This window comes from Phoxinus phoxinus, assembly GCF_949152265.1.
Source record: "Phoxinus phoxinus genome assembly, chromosome: 17".
NCBI lineage: Eukaryota > Metazoa > Chordata > Actinopteri > Cypriniformes > Leuciscidae > Phoxinus > Phoxinus phoxinus.
The window spans coordinates 3,792,092-3,810,603 of NC_136892.1; the positions used below are offsets into that span (position 1 = coordinate 3,792,092).

Below are 18,512 nucleotides of genomic sequence, written 5' to 3' on the forward strand. Positions count from 1 at the left end.
CTGATCTGATCCAGATCACCGTGTGTGTGCGTGTGTGTGTGTGCGCGTGTGTGTGTGACGGACTGCTGAGAGCTGCACAGCTGAGCTCACGTCCTCAACTGTTGATCAACTCCTCACTATGCGTCTGTGGAAACATCTGATGGGCATCGCATGTGATGATGATGATGTCGGGAAGGTTCATTTATGCATGCATGATGTGGTTCAAGTAGGCAACTGTACTGTATACGCAATGTTACTGCGCTGTTGTTCTTCCCATAACCTTTTATTAATTTATTCAAGAATTCGTTTTAAAATACATTGTATACGACTTTATAATCTATTGTAATTTCTTAAAATCGTAAAAAAAAAAAGAGATTATTATTATCGAAGGAAAAGTTTAAAATAATATTTGTAAGTGTAGCCAGTCAAATCAAAATCAGTGTGGTGTAGGCTAACAGAAAGCCATTTTGTTGTCATGTGACGAGACAATTATTGGCAGACCCTAATGTCAAGGTCAGTAAGTTTCTTAAAATTATCTATTTATTTGACCTTTTATGACATGGCAAGGTTAGGTCGTCGAATGTAATCACTATTCATGATTCAAACATACATGATACATTTATTTGTTATTTTTTATGTATTTATTAAAAGTAGCTTTGAATAATTATTTTTTTTTTTTTTAACAAAGATAATCACAAAGTACAAATATTTTGTATGTTTTACTTGATGGTTACACCACATGACACATTCCTCAAATTAAAACTTTGAGCGAAAATTGCCATAATTAAAAACTGTAAAAAAAAAAAAAAAACAGCATTTAAACAAAATAGTATTTTTAAGCACTTCTCGAGTTTTAAAGTAAATTTTAGAAGATTTGTAGTAGTGCTGTCAAATTGATTAATCACAATTATTCACATCTAACATAAAAGTTTGTAATATATATATATATATATATATATATATATATATATATATGCAATTTATTTTCTGTATGTTAGATGTGATTAATCATGATTAATTGATTTGACAGCACTAGTTTAAAGTCAAGCAAAAGTTTGTAATTGTGGAAAATAATAATTGCATCATAATTGTGGAATAGAATAGATGAATGTATCCACATCAAAACTATAGATAAACCATTGCAGATCTTAATTGTGCATGTCAAGGGCCAAGGTCATGTGAATTTAGATATTTGCTTCGCTTGCATTTTTACACAGGCATGTGAGGCTAATAAATTTACTTGAAAGTGAAATTCTTTTTAGGCGGTAAGAGAGCAATAGGATCTCTCAAAATCCAGCCAAATCACCATTACGCTCTTGGCACACCGGAGTACTTTACAAGATTAGATGCCTCATGCACACACAGCTCTTTTATAGCTTAACTGGCATTTACAAATACACTAGTCACCTTTCCTGAATAGACTTACACAACACGTTTTATCGCACAAGCATGCTTCTTTTCACTGACTTAAACTGATGAGCTTGTGTCTTTGCTAAATGATAGAAGCGTTGTTTATCCAGGAGGAGAAGACTACAGTTCTCAGCAGGGAAGGTCAAACGGCGACGGAATGACAAGCAATGATCAGCTGGAGAACTTGTGCTTCCATCTAGTGGAGCAGGACTGAATTAGGGTTTCATTTACATTGCATAGTTATTTACACATACTGCACTAATTTACAATTAAAATGTGTTTCCCTGGAGATTTAACATAATTAGATTTGGCTTTTCAATTAGCTATACGTATAATTGCCTAGATCTTAAATGTATTCAAAGCACATATTGCTTTATAACCTTCAAACTTTAGTGATTTTGAGAATCATGCAAGGTTTTGTGAACATTGAGCATTTCTTTTCTAGATTGCAGATTCTCGTCTGTCCAGGACATTGTTATTCTCAGAAGCCTGTATTCACTTGAACAGACTGCATGTGATCAGTCACCGCAGGTATGTGACATTTATAGTTCATTTGTTTACTTAATAAGCTTTCCGGTTTCCCCATATACACACACTATAGCCCTCTGTGCCTCTCTACATGCAAGTGCTGCAGGCAACTGTGTACTTGTTTTTGGGGAACGGTTTTGTTACAAACCCCTTGTGAAAAAGAAGTGCACACAGCAAAATTAACTCTACACAGAGTACATATGGTCCCACCAAAGAGTGTTAAAGTAAGGGTGCATTAACACGACAACGATATGCTTAAAACAGAGAAGTTTTTCCTTTGAGTTTTCTGCGTAGAGACGACACCATTGTCGAAACGATCCCCATTCAGACGGATCCATGAAAATGACTAAAAGCGCTGTATTCTGCCGCCAGGCCAGTAGATGGCAATAAAACATTATAGACGTCTTCAGAGATTCACGTTTTTGTTGTTTACATTGCACTTTGAAACCTGTTTTCAAAACTTCAAAACTCCCAAAACGCCATTGTCATGTAAACAATCGGCCAAAACACATAAAAGTTGTATGTTTTTAGTTGAAAACTGTATCGTATAAACAGCCCCAGACTCTGAATCAGAGTTAAAGTTATAATTGATTGGTCACCATTATTGAGATCAGTGTTTTGTTTCGTTTGGACGAAAGGAAATACAACCTATGCTGATCCTTGATGTCTGTGTCTAAAAGAAAATTCCCACAATGTGTTTTAAAAATCAAAATTCAGAATGTCTGATCGGTTGCAAGAAAGTATTGTTGTTGAATATAATCTATTAATAACAAATAACCACTTTTGGTTAGTGATAAGATTAGTGAATTATTCTACTTTATGATGCTGAAAACTACATCAGCTGATCATCTTTGTTTTCACGCTGTATTCTGCTGCCAGGCCAGTAGATGGCAATAAAACATTATAGACCAAACACGTAATATGCATGTGCATGCCGTCATCATCTTCAGAGATTCATGTTTTTGTTGTTTACATGGAGACTGTTTTTCAAAAACATGCACTTTGAAACCTGTTTTCAAAACTTTGCGTTTAATTAAGATTAATTATGATTAATTGAGAATCAGCATATGAATTTCAAAAATGGTGACATGCTTCATGCCGCACTGCATGCTGGGAGACATGAGTTTTATACTATGGTGGTTTCCAGCATGCATTGCATGAAGCATGTCACCATTGTTGAGATTCATATGCTGATTCTTGATGTCTGTTTGTCTTTTAAAAATATATTTTAAAAATCAAAATTCAGAATGTCTGATCTGTTGCAAGAAAGTATTGTTGTTAAGTAGCCTATAATCTATTAATAACAAATAAACACTTTTGGTCATTGTTAAGATTAGTGAATTATTCTACTTTATGATGCTGAAAACTACATCAGCTGAACATCTTTGTTTCAAGGTGTCTTTTGCAACAAATTTTGTGTTTAGGTAAACACTGTTACAAAGACTACAAACTCATACAAAAAGTTGAAGTTACAATATGTAAGAATTTTGTAATAAAATATCCAAAAATAATTTGCACAGTGTGATATATTTCCTGCAGTTGTTTAAAAATTCCAATTTTAAATAATGGCCCGTCCCGAAAAAAAAATTCACCTGTCAATGACGCAATATCCACGCTATCCTCTGTTTCCGCTCGTACTGCCATAGCCATGACGTAACCATGGCGACAGACGTGGACAACTGCGTAGTGCATAACGTTTAGCGGCACGCTGTTCTTATTTCGTTCAAACATTATGGACCATGGCAAGCAGACTTTGAGACAAAGAAGGAGATGCAGAGAGCTCCACGTCCGTGACAAACTTGGACTTGACACAGCTTCACGAGTCACGACTTGACAGCGACACCGCTCTTGAACATTCTTTATTAGACAGGTGAGCAAATGTACATAAAACAAATCAATGTTATATAGCTCAACATGATAAAATGTTAGAATATGATCTGTATGTTATTCTAATGTTGATCTAGCTTACTAGTAAGCAACTAGTTTCATATAGCAAACAAACTAACACATAGAATAACATTATAACTTTCAACACATGCTGTTTAGAATGATAGTGTAACGTTAGAGCGAGTGAAACAGCGCTGCGTTACCTCACAAGTTTAATTCGTCAAATAAACTGACCTGTGCGAGTAGTAATTCAGCAGTTGCAGGTAGTTCGGTAGAATTAATCCTTTTTCCTTTATATCCGCGTGTGATATCTGTCTATTATTAGCAATCGCGACCTGCTTCATACCACTGTAATGTTAAAAAACATGAATGTTTTCTCTCATACATTATCATTATTAGATTCATCAGGTTGACAGCAAGTCCCAGCATTCAGCTCGTCACTGCGTCATAAACCTACGCCTTTGTTATTGTAAGAGGTTAGCGACACCTAGCAGCGAAAAAAATTACATATTGTAGCTTTAAAGAGTCAAACTGTCCAACTGAAGGAAACACTGATTAACACTGATAAACGCAGTATGTTGTTGTGGGAAGAAGGAGGCGGGAACCGGCGAATGTTTAACAACTTTAATAATCATAAAATAAACAAACAACAAAACTAAGGTAAAGGCGGCAGCTCCTCACGGACGACTGCTGCCACATATAATAAAACATGAACAAAACACAACATAAAGTCCAGGCCTGGTCCTCTCTCTCCCGGTGTAAATAGACGCTCTCGCGTACCCCTGTTGTACAGCCGACTTTGTTTGTCCTGAGCCTGCAGCAAATTCTCCATCGAGAGCCGTCCCAATGTTTGTAGTTTTGCTTGGAGGTCCACGACATACTGAATTTCACTAAGGCTGTTTGAAGGCCCCTCCTCCCAAGCTTTTCTAATTTTCATCTGTCGTTATGAAGTGAGTTTGGAGTAAATGCATGTTATTAAATGTTGTCTTTTGTTGGACAAGAGGTTCATAAATGCTTCTCATGTTTGGAAAGATGTTTGACTTTTCAAATGTTGCTTTTTCAAATGCACGTTATTGAGACTCAAACTCGCAATGCTTTCAGATGGAGCAGCGTTTACAAAGCCGCGCATAAACGATAATCGCAGCCTTTGCGATTTCAAAATCGCGATAAGCCATCTCGATTTAAGTGCGATTACATGTAAATTGCGATTAACCGTGCAGCCCTAACGTCAAGCACCCCGCAGGGCTGACGACCATAGAGACGCTAGAATGGGGAGAACCCAGTGGAGGCGTGTGGAACCTCCCGCACCGCAATCCCAAATTTTTGGCGTCTTCTTTTACAAACTTGCGAACCATGGATTTTAATGTACAATTCGTTCCAACAAGCTGTCTGTTTGTGGATTATAGACACTGGTGCGAATCAATTTAATGCCTAAACGTTTGTCTAGTTTGCTTAATGTACATGACATAAACGCTGTGCCCTGATCAGTGAGAATCTCTTTGGGGATTCCCACTCGGGAGATGACGCGAAACAGTGCATCCGCTTTCAGCAGATATGGTGTGTAACGACACATCTTCTGGGTATCGTGTTGCATAGTCCACCAGGACTAATGCAAAACGACATTCACGTGCTGGCCCAATGAGGTCCATACCAATTCTCTCGAAGGGGACCTCTACCAGTGGTAATGGCGCAATTGCGCTTTTGAAATGCCCGGAGAATTAACCAGCTGACAATCACGACACGCCGCACACCACCAACTTTCGCGTATCTTTGCTTCCCCCAAGTTGCCTGCCATGGGACTACAATGAGCTGCCTGGAAAAGCATTTCTCGACGGCTTTTTGGGATTAATAATTGGGTTGTATTTGCTTTTGTCTGGGTATCTTGGGTCACCCGATACAACCTATCTTTTATAAGTGAAAAATGCGGCTGGTCAGGCTGAATAAGTTGTCCGTCAATAGTGCGGACCCGGTTATACACGTTTTTAAGCGGCTCATCACAAGACTGCTCAAGAGGAAAGTCATCTTGCTCAGGTGGCATTAGCTCTAATGCTCAGAGTCAGTCTGTGAAGGTCATGAAACAGCATCTCCAGCCTGTGCCACCGCTTATCCGTTTCCCAGCCCTGTCCCCCATGAAGCATCCGCACACAAAATCCCCAATAATTGTGTAAATGCCGGCCAATCTGTACCCAAAATCAGCGGATGCCTAAGGTGGGAAGTAACCGCCACCTTAATTCTATGTGTTTTTCCCCGAAATTGATTACTAACAGGCACTAATTGGTAGTCCACCACATCCCCGTGCACACACCTCACCTTAACCTTGCGGCTCGTATCCAATGCCCTTTGCTGCATCAAGCTTTGATGAATGGAGGTTTGGTTACAGCCTGAATCCACCAAAGCCTGATATGTACCCCCCTTAATACACACAGGTATTTGGTACTGCCCGGCTTGATCGGGGACAGCACACGGGAAGTCACGGTTCCCCACATCTCCAGCAGGGCGGCCAAGGCCTTCCCGCCGCCCCAGTGACAGATGAATGGCCAAGAGATTGGCGGAGAGAGTAGGAAGGTGGAGATGGCCACCACTCTGCCACGCCCCCACTCTGCCACGCCCCCTCGTGTCCCAAATCTGTTCCCCTGGAAGAAAATTCCCCACTGTGGGGGCCGCCGCATTGATACACGACCCAGGAGCAGGAATAGGGCAAGAGAAAGCAGGAAGAAAAGTAGAGGGTTGGAGAGAGAGAGGTTAAGGAGGAGCTCGCCGAACCCTGGGCATGCCACCAGATGGTCTTCAGCCTGCTGGATGGCCTGGGTCAGCAACGTCGGGCGGTGGCACTGGACCCACTCCGCCGTTCCACGTAGTAGCCGAGCGATAAACTGCTCAAGCACTACCAGATCGACCACTTCCTAGACGTAGCATTCCTCAGCCATCAGCCACTCGCGGCAAGCGTCCCGGAGCTGTTGGGCCATCACGAAAGGTCGGCCGCTGTCCCCCAGCTCCACTGACTGTTCCTGTTGAAGGATGGCCGGCTTGAGATCGTTGTAGGCCAGGAGGTTCGCTACGGGTAGCTGTTGTGCTGCCACCTGAGCTTCCCCAGACAGCAGCAGGATCAGGCGCACCGGCCAGGAGGTTAAAATTTGTGGTTAAACAGTATATAATTTTTTAAGAACATGACCGATCGTTTCGCTAGATAAGACCCCTATTTCTCGACTGGGATCGTGTTGAGACTTTGAAGCTGCATTGAGAATGACATTTGAACCTTCAAACCATTGGTTGCCATTGAAGTCCATTATATGGAGAAAAATCCTGGAATGTTTTCCTTAAAAAACCTACATTTATTTTCGACTGAAGAAAGAAAGACATGGACATCTTGGATGACATGGGGTGAGTAAATTATCAGGATTTTTTTTTTTTAAGTGAACTACTCCTTTAAATCTAATTCTTCATTCAACCCAGGAAAAATGGAAAATCCAAATGCTTCCCTTTGTAAATGTCTTTGTAATCTATCACCCTTATAATAGAGCCAGTTACAGTTTCCAAAGCAATACTTTTTCAAATAGATGGATTAGAATCATGTACGGATGCATAATGTACTGCCATAGGGTAGGCCTAATCTTTGTTTCTTGTATAAATAGCATTTTTGTGATCCCATAATCTATCTTGCAGTCTACGCTTAGTCTGGCCCATGTAGAAACAATTACAAGGACATTGAAGCCTATAAATTCCATGCTTACTCTCACAACTAACGAAGGGTCTAATTGAATACATTTTCTTCGTGCAGACATCTACAAATGATTTGGCTTGAATTAGCCTACATTTGGGGTTGAATTACACGGGGTTGCCATCAACACTTCCAAAGCTTTACAGTCCTATCCTGGATCAACATTTCATTCAGTAACATTAGGTTGTTTTCATGCTGTTGAATGTTTGATGATTGCTTATTTTACATATGCATCTGCTTACATACAGTATGGCTGAATCTGAAATCGCCTCCTAAATCCTAATTCACTATTCCCTACGTTAGTCCACTAATACTGTTCACTTGAATGAGTGAATGAAAACGAGTGAGCGAATTTGGACAGACGCTTGAGCGTACATCGGTTATACACTCGTTATTGTGGTGCAATGTGGGATTGAATGAGTGCACTCAATAACTCTAAAAAACACTGGGTTAAAAACAACCCAATTTGGGGTTTTTTTCAACCCAAGGGCTGGGTAAATCCTAGGAAAGAACACATGTTGGGTTCTTTATTTAACCCAGCATACTGTGTTGATTCATTTTTACTATAGTAGGCCTACTAGCTTTAAAAAAAAAAAGTTTTTTACTTCATGAATGTTTACGGATCTTAAATCCTCTACACTTTGTTTAAAAAAAAAAATACTGCACACAAACAATAACCACTGGTTTGCCTGATAATTCTCTTATTTTCGATCATATTTTACAGTACATATTGCATACGTAAGCTCGTTTAACAAATATTGGAAGTAAAATTTTTGAAATATTTGTAATCTACCATCTCTGTTGTCACGTTTCCACCGCAGGATCTCGTGCCGGAGCTTGTGTCTGTCGTGTTCAGCGGGGAACTTCTAACTTCAGACCGCCGTTTCACTCGTAGCCGAAATATGCTGTGAGTGACTGACTCCATAATGCCTATAAACAATCGACACAGTTATGAGAAAATATTTTAACTTTCTAAGTATCTCTGTATCTTTTTTGAATAAGATCATACAATTTTATGCAAGGGATCATTTAGTTTTCCATCACGCGAAAAGATCGACGCGACACTTAACTCGTTAGGTGACCAGCATCGCGCTCCTCCTGTATGTTGCTTCATAAACGATATACAGAACAATAACGAATTTATAGATTACAATAAAATGTACACAAAACTGTATTTTACCGAAGACAGGTAGCTCAGCTGCACTGCTCTCTCCTGAAGAGGTGGCGAAAAGGCCTGCGAAAAATAACTCAACCACTGGGATAACGTACGTTACCCCGACCAGGATCAGGTTACACAAAAACTACCCAGATATTGTGTTGTTTCATCCATGAGCTAGGTTACACAAAACCTAGACAAACACTTTAAAATTAACCCAAAAAATGGACCCAAAGGCTCAATCCAGGATTTAAGGGCGGTTTTGGATTCAGAATATCACTTTGCTTCTTCTTCGCATGTGTTTTGATCAAGAGATACAGTAGCCTACTCTTTCTGAAGAACATTCTGTGAAATCACTTGTAATGCAATCAAACATATAAAAGGACACTAACAAAAACGATACAATCTCAATCTTTTCTTCATCGGCACTGTCCTCTTGGTAAACAAGCGTACTAACCATCTTTATTGGAGCAAAATTGTTGGTTGTAATTTGTGCAAAACATTTTTGTGGTGCTAAATATTGACATGATTCATGTTTATTACGTTGTTGTTTACAATTGTTATTGCGTATGTAGATACTCCTGCATATATTGTTGGATATTGTGACAACACTTGGCTGAGCAAAACCACAAGCACCAGTGTTTCAGCAACAGAACTGGAGAAGACAATGATGTGAATTCCAGGCTGATTGATTCATGGTGTCATGTTTGGTAATGAACACAACATGTTGAAGTGTATAAATGCAGCACAGAGACATCAGTGTTGTTCACAGAGAGCAGAAAGCATGGTTCTGGTGCTGGTTCTAGTTCTGACGCCCTTGGTTTGGGCTCAGCCGTACCCCATACCACCAACCTGTTACACAAAAGTGCTGAGCATGGGTAAAGAAATCACTCAAAGAGCGGCGGACATTAAGAAAGACCACGACACTGTAAGTCTAACACATCCAGTTGAGGTGAGTGCAACAATGCCGTGACTAAACAAAAGCTGATGTTTCTATTGTGCCTTGTGTTGCAGTTTAGATGCGCAGCTCACCTGCCCGACCTGTACATCGATGTTCATGTGAGTAACACACTATTGCACAATTATGCATTCAACATTTGAGAGATAAAGCTAGCTTGCAATGTAAAGTAATGACACACTAATTTTAAGCACATTCAGAATCTCATGTCTGGATCATTCCACCTCAGTTAAGCAAGTAATAATAATAATAAACTTACGATTCAGATCTTTTTATTTTATTTTATCATATATAATATACAGGGTGAAACTCGAAAAATTTGAATATGGTGCAAAAGTTAATTTATTTCAGCAATTCAACTTAAAAGGTGAAATTATTATATTATATAGACTCATTACATGCAAAGTGAGATATTTCAAGCCTTTATTTGTTATAATGTTGATGATTATGGCTTCCAGCTTATGAAAACCCCAAATTCAAAATTAGAATATTGTGAAAAGGTTTTCATAAGCTGTAAGCCATATTCATCACAATTATAACAAATAAAGGCTTGAAATATCTCACTTTGCATGTAATGAGTCTATATAATATAATAATTTCACCTTTTAAGTTGAATTACTGAAATAAATTAACTTTTGCACCATATTCAAATTTTTCGAGCTTCACCTGCATGTGTGCTTTGAAATCATAGACTGTACATTTTTTTTTTGAAATATGTTAAAAGTCTTGTATGGTCAATCATAAATGTTGTGTGTTATAACAGAACGCGTGTGTAATGTTCACTATGAACTCGTATGTGTCTCTGCTGGGCGGCCTGAGAGAACGCCGGTGTTCCTACAACAGGGAAGTGCAAAGACTCGCTGCCATGATTAGACAACTCTATATCATTATATCACAAAAATGTCACGGCGTAAGTCAAGCATTTATTTCATATATATATATATATATATATATATATATATATTATATACATTTTTGGTCCCGCTTTATATTAGGTGTCTTTAACTACTGACATTTAAAATGAATAATTTGATACGATGCATGTTTTTACATTGTATTTATGTTTAAAAAATACATACATGTAATTACAGCTGTAATTCATTTCAATTATATCTGTCTAACCTTAACTCACCCATACCACCAAACCTGTCTATAACCAGGTTTTAATTCATTAATTTTTTATACCTGAGTGCCTGAAAAGTAGTTGATCTGTTTCAGGACTTGGTTTTTACCCATGATAACTGTGAAGCATTACAGCACAGAGGACGGAGAGGCTGACACCATCTCACATCACTGGACAAAGATCATAAAGAGCCCATTAATGAAAAAGAAAAACGTATATATATATATATTTTTTTTTTTTTTACTATACTGATTATGAATAACATCTGGTATCACGTTTTTAACTGTTAAAAGTTTCTGTTAAAAGTTTTTTTTTAAAAGTTGTAAAAAAATCTGTTAAGATTTTAAACAATTAAAAGGTAAAAAATGTTCTTACATCTATACGTTCACATCATCATCATGATTTCAGGTTTTTCCAAAAACAAAACAAGTTTTCAATGTTTTAATGTTTTTATCACATTGTAATAATATATCGTCTTGCAGATTGGTCACATGACACAGACTTTGATTTGATGGACAAAATCTTTTTCAAATATTAGTAATATTACGAAAATAAATATTCACTTCTTTGACTTCACTTTAAGACATTCAAAAAATTTGAAAGAAAATTATTTAGGAAAATAAACTCAAAACATGCATAGAATGTTTTTTAATGTATTTTCAAACAAGTAAACATCTGGGAAAAAATATATATCATGTCATCGACTACATATACAATATGTGTATAAAACTGCAGTGCTGTAATGTGATGAAAATCGTTATTTGTGACTTTATAAATGTTTATTACTTAAAAAAATTGTTTTATATCCACTATATTCAATATAAAGTGTGTACAGTGCATTATGATATGCCATCATGAAGTGTTTTGTATTCTAAATAAAAAAGAAAGAAAAAAGTAACACAAATTCACCACAAGGTGGAGATTGTGTGCAGCAGTTTTGTTTTTAACTCGGGCGTTCTCATATTTTATCAGTAGTTTTTTTTTTTTTTCTGTGCGTCTTGACTACAGGACACAATGAGACATAACAAGGCAGCATTGTAAATACAAAACAAGTCTGTAGTGTTGTTTAGGATACTTTATGATGAACTTTAAAAACTACAATTCCCATAATTCTGTGCAGTGGGCGTGGATCTGTCTCACACACACACACACACACACACACACGACAGGCAGTGAGTGAACAGGTGAATATGAGTGTTTCACTCGCCTCAGACGGCGCATGTTTTCTCATGGATGGAGTGGAATAAGTCTTGTACAACTTGGAAGTTATTTTAATTTTTTTTTTAAGTGATGAAGATGTCTATATTTCCTGTGGAGTGTCGGATAGTTTTCAGCCCAGACGCTGTTGTTTTTTTCTGAAGTCAACTAAGTCATCATCTACATAATTTTTATTTTTTATTTTTTTAGCATTTGTGGCTCCTAAGTTACCTGTATATTATTTTTAAAAATGGCTTTCGCTAAATTCAGCAAGATGATCCGGTTTCCAGCACTTGACATCAAGAAGAAAACCAAGCAATATGAGCACGTTCATCGGGATGTAAATCCAAACGACATGTGGGAAATTATCGGGGAACTGGGCGACGGTGCCTTCGGTAAAGTTTATAAGGTGAGTTCGGATATTAATAAACCTGTTAAACAGCGAAACGAAACTACGACTTCTACCATGGTGAAGGATTAGTTCATGAATATTACCGTGGTCATGTTGACGTCTCTTCGTTTACTAATTACAATGATTAATATTCATAAGCCTGGCCTTTACCAGATTCGCTGATTTGCCAGCTAACTAGCGCACCCGCGTGTCTTTCAGCCAATCAGTTAAGCCTGCTTAGCGAACGTCGTTTTGTCTAATTAATATTCATAAGCTAAGCCTTCAGCATAGTAGGACTTTGAAAATTTCCCGTAATTGGCAACCTGTTGTGTTTATGACAGTGAGAATTCATTCCGAAAAACATAAACAATTTGCCTTCTTATTGACACTATTGTCTCACTTTTTTAGTGTACAACATTTTGTTCACATACAAAACAATGTATCCACGATCTTTTCTGCCATGGAACCCTTGAATTATGTATTTAATTGTGTTATTTATGTATTTGAGCCTTTTTTTTTTTTTACTTTTTTTTTTTTTTACTTTTACCAACATTGTGTTTGTTTGAATTGTGAAAAGAGCCCTTATGAGACAATCAAGAGACTTGTGCACACTTGACTAGATGGTTTTGAATGCAACTCAATATTTCATGTACTGACATGTGTTGTGATTGTGATATGTGACATGAAGTGATGCGTCCCTTTATGGTGTTACTACCCTCAGTAAAACCATCAGATCAAACATTAGATAAGATAGGCTAACTCAATTACCATTCCAGTTAATGGCACTCACTCTTCAGCCACAAAGACTCCCTGACAGGTCACATGGGTTCAGCCCGGGGCCCTCAGGGGCCACTCGGAGTCACTGTGTAGGAAGATGCTGGAATGTGCTGCAGTTTCGATAGGCGGAGAGGAACCCTCGTGTAGGAAACGCTGAATTTGCCTTTTGTCCCCAACACAGTGTTGTGTGACACCCAGGGTCACGGTAACCCTCTTACCCTTAAAGACCGGGTTGCATGGGTTTAAATACAATCTTAGTAAAGACAGCTTTCACAGTGGAGCGATCCAGTAATACTGTAATGGGGGCAATTCTCATAATACATGATGTCCATAATATGAAGGTTTTGAATTTGTGCACATTTGCGATTTGTTCTTGGACCTCAGATTCATCTGCAGTAGTGTAAAATATAATGCTTATGAAATGAGCAACTGTGTAATGAAAAACTAAATAAATAGAGTAATGTGCTATTAGAGACTCAATAACTTGTTAAAATTTTTTTCAAATGCTTTACTAATAATAACAATACAAAACTATATCATCTGGTCTTGCTTTAAAGGGATAGTTCACCAAAAAATGAAAATGTTGTCATAATTTTCTCATGTTGTTTCAAACCTGTATGAGTTTCTTTCTTCTGTTGAACACAAAAGAAGATATTTTGAAGAATGTTGGTAATCAAACATGCTTTAAAATACCTTCTTTTGTCTTCAACAGAAGAAAGAAACTCATACAGGTTTGAAACGACATGAATGCGAGTATCACTTGAAGTGTAGTAGCCCAAACGTCTCTCTGACTGCTGCTTATCGGTCTTAGTTTAGTAACAATGAATCATGAAATCTCGAATCAGAGACTGATCAAACTCCTACACCTTCGTACTGTCGAGTTTTTCTGCCTGGACATGTTCAAACACGCGGCTCTATGAAAGAACATCCTGTGAACACGTACAGGGGATTGTGTTTATAAACTAACTTTTTGCCACACTGCCAATGGTTGGTGACGCCATTCATATTTCTTTTGTTTTTGCAAAAATAGGCAGTAATGACACCACATTTTTAGATACCGGTGAATAACTAATATTTCCTAACTAATATAAATGTAAAATATTATTAAAAACAAGCAAATAGTCAGTTATAAAATAAGAACAAATGGTTAAATTAGAAGCAAATTTTTCATCAGAAACGATCTGTAAACAGGGCTTTAAGTGTAAAATACCGAACTTGTCCTTTAAACATTCGTGGCGATGAAGCTCTGGCCCATCAACTGTCCTGTGCGTAGTTCACGTTTATTCAGGAACATCCACTGTAAGAATTCATAAAAATATTACCGGCCAACTGGCGAGCGAGTGTTAATTTTAGGCCCTTTTCACACAGAATGCGTTTTTGCTTAGAAATTTTAATCTAATTTATTTTCTTTAAGACTGGTCATAACATTCAAAAAGTCTATTACATAAAAACATAATTTATCTATTTTGAATAAAAAAAGATTCCTTACTCCTTGGCTAACTTCTAGTTTTTAAGACCGTCTTAAAGATTATGATTTCACTTTTCTAACTTTACGTGTGTAATGTTGCTGTTTGATCATAAAACAACATCTGCAAAGTTACAACCTCAAAGTTCAAAGCAAAGGAAGACATTTGCTTTTAAAGAAATTGATTTTTAAGAACTACAACAAACGGCTGGTAGGAACTACATGACATTCCTCCCGAGTTAGTGACATCTCCAACCCTAGAATTTACATTAACCCCGCCCCCTGAACACGATTTATAGATTATCATGACAGAATATGCTAATCAATGACTAGAAGATAACTACACATAAGCTACATAAATTCATCAACTAACCATTCAGAAATGTCCTGTTGCTTCTACATGTTGTCACTTCTTCTTGAGTCTCTCCATCTTTCTGACTCCAATTTGAACATAAAAGGCATAAAAGTTTTTGAAATGTTCAGTGCATGTGTGTGTGAGGTAAAAGGACACAAGCTGTTGAAGCTCCGCCCCCTGTGCCGGGAGCAGCAGCTCATTTGCATTTAAAGGGACAGACACAAAAAACGGTGCGTTTTTGCTCACCCTCAAAAAGGGACAATTTTAACATGCGATATAAAAATATCTGTGGGGTATTTTGAGGTGGGGTAAACTTCACATACACACTCACTTATTTTACATTTTGTGAAAAGGACATTATACCTTTAACTTGAGGGCCGCGTTTTTAGAAGGCCATGTCATCGCGAGACATTGCAAAAGACGCGAGCACACCGTTATACACACCCGTCTAGCGTGTGTTTACATAGAAAAACAATGAAAATAGCGCATTGGAATGGAAAAACACGTTCTGTGTGAATGGCCCCCTGAAATAAAGCTAGAACAGTCTCATTATAATCATCAAAAATATCTATGCAGTTTAGAGAATGATGTATAGCCTAATACTTCCTCATCCTCAAGATCTCACAATTACTTTAGAATGACAGAGCAAAACAAATGAGTACCAAATGTGCCATAAACAAACATATTTTAGCACATGCTTATCAACTTAACTAATAATTATTTCAGAAACAAAAATATATTTAATATCACATTTAAGAGAGAGTATGGCCAGATATTTTTAATAATTACAAAATTACAAATGTATTTACTCTGCTTCTATTTCTGGTTTGAAATTGCATTTGATTTATCTGGTTGTCTTTTCAAAATAAATATGAATCGCACCAAAATAATAACAGAACTGAATTCAATCGAATCATGGCCAAATTTCAGATGAGTCTCATAATATTTGTGGATTTCTTTCAGTGTTTGAGTGTGAAGCCGGTTGGGTTGTGTTGGATTCCTCCACTTTGTCTCTGAGGTGTGTGTGTGTGTGTGTGTTTTCTCCTGGTATTTGGGTTAGTTACTGCTGAGTATCTCTCTGATTGTTAATTATTGATGGCACCCGTGTGTACGCACATGGCAGCGGTGTGAACCCGCCGGACCTGGACTCCTGTCAGGGATGAAGTTTGCTGTGTGGTGAAGATGGTGGTCAGAGTGAAGCTTGAGATGAAATCACGTGTGTCTGGCGCAGATCCCCGAGGTCTGCTAATCTCCAGCGTTCAGTGCTGTTGGCTCTACAGTGATAAGAGCGTCTTCTCTGTTGGTGGAGATGAACATTTTATGCATATTAGCTAAACTACAGCATTCTCCATGTAAGGATCTAGTTTAGGCCTTATTGTTTCCGCCATTATTATTTGTAGCTTTGCGGTTGCTGCACAATTCATTGAAACCATTGGAGTCGTTGTACTGAACCTTAAGACTGGGAGATAATCGTACACTTAAGTGTATTTGTGTTTGTCATGCCCTTTCATTTGGTCATTGAATTGTAGTGAAATTGGCTCCATTTATCATAATAAATGCAATAATAATGACAAATGAGTCCAAGGCTTAGCTTTTGTGTAAAGATAGTATTGTTCGAGGCACAATTTTACTCAGTTTAATTAGGTTAATTACTTTTAGAATAATGTTTCTACACCTTAAAATGTATATTTAAATTAATTTCCTTGAGGCAATTGAAGGAGTAGTTCACTTTAAAATGAAAATTAGCCCATGATTTACTCACCCTCAAGCCATCCTTGGTGTTTATGACTTTCTTCTTTCAGAGGAATACGATCTGAGTTATATTAATAAACACCCTGACCTTCAAGCTTTATAATGACATGGGTGGCAATCAAATGCAAAATATCCATATTTAAAACTTTATAAAGTAAACATAACTAGCCTCCGGCCAAACGAACATACCACTTAAGTGTAAAGCGCAACTTAAGCGAGTAATGCGACGCGCTGCTGATATTTACGCTACGCCATGATTACGCACTTCGCGACTTCTGACGTCATACATCTCGTAAGTTGCGCTTTAGATGTAAGTAGAGACTGCGTTTGGCAGTTTGGCTGGAAGCTAGAATTCTACTTTGTAGTGTGTTAAATATGAATATTTTTTTTACATAAACCCACGCTTTGCTTCAGAAGACCTTTATTACCTACCTTTATTACGGTGTGTTAGCGTAACACATTAACAGTTATTCAGCTCCACAACAGCACACAGAACAACAGGCTGAAGGTGTCCGGTATGTTAGCGTAACACATTAACAGTTATTCAGCTGCACAATAAAGAACATATACCTGAGAGGCTGAATAGGCTAAATTTACATTAGCCGGCGGGTCCAACAAGTTACCGGTCAGCAAGTTCACCAAGCTCCCGTAACGGCTCTGACTGAATCCATTGAGTTCTTCTTCCTCTGTGTCGCTTCTGAACAACTCCGCTAACTAGAGCGCCCTCTCGTGGCTGTAGACGGTAATATTTTTTATTGGTTCATCTCAGTCGGTATGAATTAATTTTGATATATAAGTCGCACCTGACTCTAAGTCGCAGGACCAGCCAAACTATGAAAAAAAAGTGTGACATAGTATGGGAAATACGGTAGTTACTTTTAGCTAGTAACTGCTAAATAAATTGGTTGAAATAATTAAATTAAACCAACAAGGAAAAGTCACATTTCTCAGACATGACATGTAAAGTCTGTAGAACAGCTTGAGTGTCACTGTCAAGTCAACATTATTTTTTTTATAGCGCTTTATACAATACAGATTGTTTTAAAGCAGCTTTACAGAGATACACAGGAAAATAATTTAATGATCATTTCAAAAGAAAATAATGTCATTGTTGTTTAGCTGAACTTAGTTCAGTTCCATTGTGAAAGTCATCAAATATTAAATTAGTTTTATCTACACAGAACACAGTGTCACTGTCAACACATGTAAACACAGGTGTATCTTCTTTATGGGTGTTGAAATGACCATCCACGGGGTTGAAAGTACGCTCGTGTGCTGGTGTTGCTCAGGGTGTTGTTTTGATGGCCCTTCTCCAGGATATTTAGCTCAGATCCGAAGCTTTGACTTGAGCGGGGGCCATAATCCTCTCTCTGGATATGTAAGTGGATTTGGGGCTTTATTTATGGTTATGCTTCTTTGAGGCGATGAGCCCTTGAACTGTTCTCAAAATCTCTCTCTCATCGGTTTGTCCAACCAATGAAACAATGTTCAGAAAACTGATAGACTTGATATACAAATGTGATGTTGGCTTTGAGAAAGCCTGGCTAGAAAGTTTGAAGTAGTCTAAAAAAGCATTATGATTGAAGGTTTTAGTTTTAAGCATGGATTAAAAAAAAGTATGATTAAATTAGAGAAACTGGTAACGCTTCACAATAAGAGGTAGCATTGGTCATTAGCTAATGCATTAACTAACAATTACTGTAACTAATAATGAGCTAAACATTTGTTACAGTACTTTTAAATATCTGTTAACGTTACTTAATAAAAATACTGTTCATGGTAGCTCTGATCCATTAGTAACAGATACTATTTTTTA

At 37.6% G+C, this 18,512-nt stretch overlaps 3 protein-coding genes across 3 annotated transcripts in view; 2 read left to right on the forward strand and 1 right to left on the reverse strand.

Moving 5' to 3' along the window:
• The window catches only part of stk32a (serine/threonine kinase 32A), a 92,860-nt gene extending 86,582 nt beyond the window's left edge, over positions 1-6,278 (reverse strand). Inside the window, exon 1 of the mRNA XM_079585099.1 lies at positions 6,229-6,278. The gene's annotated coding sequence lies outside the window, so the exon portion shown is untranslated. The remainder of the gene's footprint in view (positions 1-6,228) is intronic.
• cytl1 (cytokine like 1) lies at positions 43-11,862 on the forward strand. The gene is made up of 7 exons (XM_079585101.1): positions 43-205; positions 1,835-1,920; positions 6,231-7,185; positions 9,254-9,606; positions 9,693-9,737; positions 10,400-10,546; positions 10,855-11,862. The coding sequence occupies exons 4-7, from the start codon at positions 9,382-9,384 to the stop codon at positions 10,912-10,914; spliced, it is 477 nt and encodes a 158-aa protein (XP_079441227.1). The 5' UTR covers positions 43-205; positions 1,835-1,920; positions 6,231-7,185; positions 9,254-9,381; the 3' UTR covers positions 10,915-11,862.
• An 18-nt stretch (positions 11,863-11,880) lies between these two features.
• The window catches only part of stk10 (serine/threonine kinase 10), a 71,581-nt gene continuing 64,949 nt past the window's right edge, over positions 11,881-18,512 (forward strand). Inside the window, exon 1 of the mRNA XM_079585096.1 lies at positions 11,881-12,365. Within this exon, the coding sequence (XP_079441222.1) occupies positions 12,207-12,365 (159 nt within the window). The 5' untranslated portion in view covers positions 11,881-12,206. The remainder of the gene's footprint in view (positions 12,366-18,512) is intronic.

Excerpts from the sequence above, each read along its gene's own strand:
- cytl1 (XM_079585101.1), top strand. The coding sequence starts at position 9,382 with ATGTTTGGTAATGAACACAACATGTTGAAGTGTATAAATGCAGCACAG. Across the intron at positions 9,738-10,399 it reads ACCTGTACATCGATGTTCAT|AACGCGTGTGTAATGTTCAC; the intron begins GTGAGTAACACA and ends GTGTTATAACAG. Across the intron at positions 10,547-10,854 it reads TATCACAAAAATGTCACGGC|GACTTGGTTTTTACCCATGA; the intron begins GTAAGTCAAGCA and ends GATCTGTTTCAG.